Raw genomic sequence first — 4806 nt, 5'->3', positions numbered from 1 at the left:
CAGAGGCCACTCAGGCACCACGCTGGTGCACAAACGGGCTGCGGCAAGGACCCGACAGCATGTAAGAGCTGGGTTTGGGGGGGGGGCAGAAAAGGGAGCTCTTTATTCTGTGTCACTCAGCCCAGCACTGCCTTAATAAACCCCTACAAGGCGCGCTCTCCGTGCGGATGCCACTGGTGGAACAGTTCCCTGTGCCCCTCCACTCAAACATTAAGTTATGAACGAAGGCATCCATGCTTTCCCCTTCCTTCGGGGCCTACCTACGTCATACCTGTGACCAGAGCAGGGGGCCAAGAGCCTCGGTGCAGGCGGGACGTGCCCCGTCCCTGCGGTGTGCTGCCACCCCCCCTTATTCAGTGCTCTGACCACTGGCTTCAGCCCCTGGCTCAGGGCGAGGAGCAGATGCACCGTACGCAGTGACGGCGTGGAAAAAGGGGTGCTAAAAACAGCAAGGAGAGAAGACTCCGAGAGGATGAGAAACGCAGCGAGGCGACACAGCCCCCCACCCCCCCCAGAAGACTAAAACAGTATCTAAATTCCGAAGGAAACACAATTAAAATAACCCATTCTGCTGGTCACACAGCCACAGCAACGTGCTGCCGCACGAGCACCACGCCCGGTCCTCCCGTGCCAGAGGAGCCCCGCTGCCTTCGGGAGCATCAGTACACCTGGATCCTGGAAAATTCACCCGGGACGGGCGGTGCTGTGGCTGCCGGATGCCCCAGGGCTTGCGGAACCCCAGCCGGGGGCTCCAGGCCCGGGGGTGCCTGCGGTCCGGGCGGGCACACGTGCTGCGGGACGGGGAACTTGCCTGGCTGGCAGCACTGTCCCGGCGAGGCTCCGGCGTTGGCTTGGGTGTAAAAGTCCCCGAAGGCACCTCTGGCTTGGGAGGGGGAGGAAGGGAGGCCGTATGCTGCCGCAGAGCCGGGTCGAGTCCCCTCGTGTCCCCCCGCAGGGCCGTGTCCTGGCGTGCAGCTGTGCTGGAAGCCCTGGCTCTGAGCAGCAGGGTGCTGCGGGGGGAAAGCGGGAAGAGCCGGAGGCGAGGAGCCGCAGTAGCTTTGCGTGGGGTAGGCGCCCGGCGGAGGGGTGAGCCTGGGCAGGAAGAAAAGGGAAGGTTATGCCAGAACTGGTGCTGCCTCGCTGCTGCTGGAAGGGCCCCGGGGGCAGGATTCCTCCTGACCAGAGCTCACAAAGGTCGCTGCAATCCACCGGGAAGATGTTCCTTCTTACAACAGGAGGAACCCCTAATACAGGCAGCGTTTGGGTACAAACAGGGGTGTTGGTCACCCGGGACAGATGTGCCCACTCCCAACCCACGGAACAAGTGGGGCTTCAGCCCTAAATCTCTTCACAGAAGGAACATGCCGGCCGCACCGCAACGTTTGGCTTTGCGAGGCCGCAGTTTCCATGCACACCCCCCTGCCTTCCACCTAAGTTATTCAGCAGAAGCCTCGGCTGCCCGGCGTCAGCTATCGAGAACCACAAAGGCCTTTGGTGGAAGCAGGAGCCCAGGGCAGAGAGCAAAAGGGAAGGAGGAGAGCTGCAGATGAATCATTCAGCAGCAAGGTCTGGAAGCAGCCGGTGCCAGCAGAAGGCGTGACTCACCCTGCCGGAACGCACCAAGCAGCGATCTGCCTGCAAGCCTCGGGGCCTTCGGCACTGCCCGGCCCACGCTGGGACGGGAATCGAGGCAGCGATCGCACAGGCTGCGAGAACAAGGGCCCGGCTCACGCTGGGGGCTGGGAGCTTGGGTTTGTTCCCCCCACAGCTCCGTCTGTGGAGGCAGGCGCGATGCAGAAGGCAGAGCCTCCCGGAGACATCTCCTGCCTGCAGGGAGGCTGGAGCCTGAAGCTTTCAAACACGCTCGGAGCTCGCACGTGGGAAGAAGAATCAAAGTGATAAAGAGGAAGCCCCAGAAGCGAGCACCAGCCTCGCACCTACGACGCAGAGACATGCAAATGGAGCTGCGGGAATGGAAACATCCTCGACACGCCTTGCCACACCCCGCTCAACCTTCAAATGCCTGCGTAAATACCTTCGAGCCAGGAGAGCCCACTGGGCTCACCCGAAGAGAGCAGGGACAGGCGCCGGGCCCGGAATGAGCAGAAACGAGCAGCAGCAGCAGGGGGGTGCAGACGCGGGCTCAGCTGCGGCGAGAGCGACCCTCCTCCCAGAGGCAGCACTGACAGGAGGGGTCAAAACGCTCCTGGGTTTGCCTGGGCTCTCCCTGGGCTGATTGCCCCGCTGGATCTGGGCGCACGCTGCCTGCAAGGCTCTGCTTTATGGCTCCCCCTCAGGTGAGGGCAGGTGCGAACACTGCAGGATGCCTCACCGGGAGCCGGTGGCTTCAGCAGAACGTGGAACTTAACCCTTCACAGAGAAACATCCTTCCTCTGTGAAACTCAAACAGCATTCAGAAAACCTGACCTGGATTTGTGAGCTTTAGGAAATACAAGCGAGTTCCCAGGGACTGCGACAGACACAGAATTAAAATAACTCCCAAACATCAGCTCAGGTGCCGAGGTTTCTTTCCGGTAGAGCCACCTTGATGGCCGCTGAACACAAACTCCTGCGGGTTTGGGTGTGACTGATCTCACAGCGCTGCCGCCAGGCGAGGCAAAGGCAAATAAAGATCACGGCCCAGGGCCAGGAACAAACGGCTGGAGGCCTGAGCTGGGGCAGAGCTGCACGACGCTGCTCCCGCGTCAGCCGCGTTACCTCTGCGTGCCTGCGCAGCGACCCCGCGGCAGCTGAGCAGCTCTTGCACCGAAACCCCGGGCTGAGGTACCGTGAGAACACGTCGGTCACAGCAACGTCACCATTTGGCCATCCCGGGTCCGTGCGTCCCCCGTTCCCACCCCCTTCGCACTCTCAAGACGAGCACAATAAAGCCATAGGTGACTCAGTGCCACCTCACGCCTCGGTTCCTCTGCGTGGCACGAACCCCTGACGGGGGCTCCCGCACTTACTTGATGCTCTCGGAGGCTCTCCTCTCTGCCGAGGACCCCGGGATGTATTTCAGGCCTGGCACTCTCTTTAACAGGCTGAAGGGGAACAGCCGATCCAGCGCAGAGCTCACCGACTCGGGAATATCCAGGCAGAAGCAGTAGCCGAGCCCGTCTGAAGCCAGCAAGGCGTCAAGGAGGCCCGCAGACAAAACGTGCTCGTTTCTAACACGGCCACGCACCGTCCCCCTCCGGCTGCAAACCCGTTCTCCCTGGAGAATTCTTCCAGTTCTGCCTAGTGCCACCCCCGCAGCCCACCGCCCTCCTCAGCTCCAGGACCTCTGCACGCCCTGCAGCCACGAAGGGGAAGCAGAGGGCAAGAGACGAAGGCAGAGCTGGGTGTGCTGAGAGCAAGCAGAGCCGGTGAGGGCTCAGCGCAGAGAAATGTCACAAAGCCACAGCCTCCAGAACTGCAGCACGCTCTGCCCCGCAGAAACGGCGATCCCTTCAGGGCTGGGCGCTCAAAGGATACAGGCTTCCCCAACCAGAAGCCCACAGATGTTACCGAGGAGGGAGGAGCGGGGGATAAACCACGCTAGGCAGAGCAGAAACCACGGCACCAGCACTACCGGAACCCTAACCCCAAAAAACGGGGTTCTCTTCATCCGCGAGCGGGTGGTCGACACGCCCAACATGGCAAAAGCCACCGGCGTGAACCCCTTGGGCTCTTCCACCTCCGCCACCCTCGAGACGACAGCCTCAAGCAGGAGGTGCAGGAGGGCGGAGAGGACGGCGAACAAGACGGTGAGGAAGCAGTGCTTGGCCGTGCCCACGTTCTTCTCGAAGCTGCCAGCAAAGTACCAGACGAGAACGGCCCCGCAGGACAGGGCCATCAGGTCGTCGTAGCTGAAGACGTAGGTAAGCAGCCTGTGGACTGAGCACAGCAGCAAGTCACAACGGCAGGGACGACGAGGGGCTTGTTTTAGCCGCCGCCAGAAGCTGGATTTGTTTTTAACCAGATCTGGTTAGCTGGAGCAGAGGGAGCCCGAGCCTGCTGAAGGCATTGCTTTTTATTCAATCCTGCCGCAAAGGAGGGGGAGCCCGGGGCCTTTCAAAGCGGGAATAAATAATGAAACGCTGCTAAAAGGAGAGCTGTCGTGGGTACTGCACAGATGGACTGACTCTGGGTGCTTCCTGGGACGGTGACTGGAAAAAAGCAATGGTTCCTACAGTAAATTTCAGTCTCATTAAAAGAGACGGCAGGAGACATGGAACCACTAAGGTTGGAAAGGAGCTCCAAGATTTCTGGTCCAACCCTCCCCCTACCACCACTGTCACCACCAAACCACGTCCCCAAGCACCATGTCCAACCTTCCCTTGAACACCCCCAGGGACGGTGACTCCACCACCTCCCCGGGCAACCCATCCCAGTGCCTGACTGCTCTTTCTGAGCAGAAATATCTAACTTCCAACATAAAAGCGGCCGTCACAGCACCTACCCCCGCCCTCTCTTACATTGGCTACCGCAATAAATAAATAACCAAGCTGCAGAAGGCCAGTTTTTCTCACAGCAGCAGCTCTGGGGGCTACCAGGTGCCAGCCCCCAGCCGTGGGCGCACCACACGCCCCGAGCCAAACCCCCTCGCCCCTCCTGCCAGCCGCAGGGCCGGGCGGGCAGCGGGCCGACCCCCGGCTCCCAGCCCTCACACGAGGCCGGGCGCAGCGCGGGGCGGGCCCAGCCGGCCCCGGGGAGGGAGGAGGCGGCCCCTCACCTTCCCCCGCCCGCAGGGAGCCGGCGGAGGGGCCGCCGGGGCCGCCCCCGCCCCGCAGCAGCGCGGGCCCGGAGGCGCCGAGGCTCAGC

General features: G+C 61.9%; 1 protein-coding gene across 1 annotated transcript; it reads right to left on the bottom strand.

Moving 5' to 3' along the window:
* Positions 1–536: 536 nt before the first annotated feature.
* RHBDD2 (rhomboid domain containing 2) lies at positions 537–4802 on the bottom strand (the record flags this gene model as incomplete). Its single annotated transcript, XM_035313938.1, has 4 exons — positions 537–1092; positions 2970–3120; positions 3478–3879; positions 4718–4802. Coding segments are annotated over 4 exons (1071 nt in total), but the record flags the coding sequence as incomplete, so codon positions are not given.
* Positions 4803–4806: the final 4 nt, after the last annotated feature.

This window comes from Oxyura jamaicensis, unplaced genomic scaffold, assembly GCF_011077185.1.
Source record: "Oxyura jamaicensis isolate SHBP4307 breed ruddy duck unplaced genomic scaffold, BPBGC_Ojam_1.0 oxyUn_random_OJ69777, whole genome shotgun sequence".
NCBI lineage: Eukaryota > Metazoa > Chordata > Aves > Anseriformes > Anatidae > Oxyura > Oxyura jamaicensis.
Note: the sequence above shows the minus strand (reverse complement) of the source record. Positions and strands in the feature narration are given on the sequence as shown.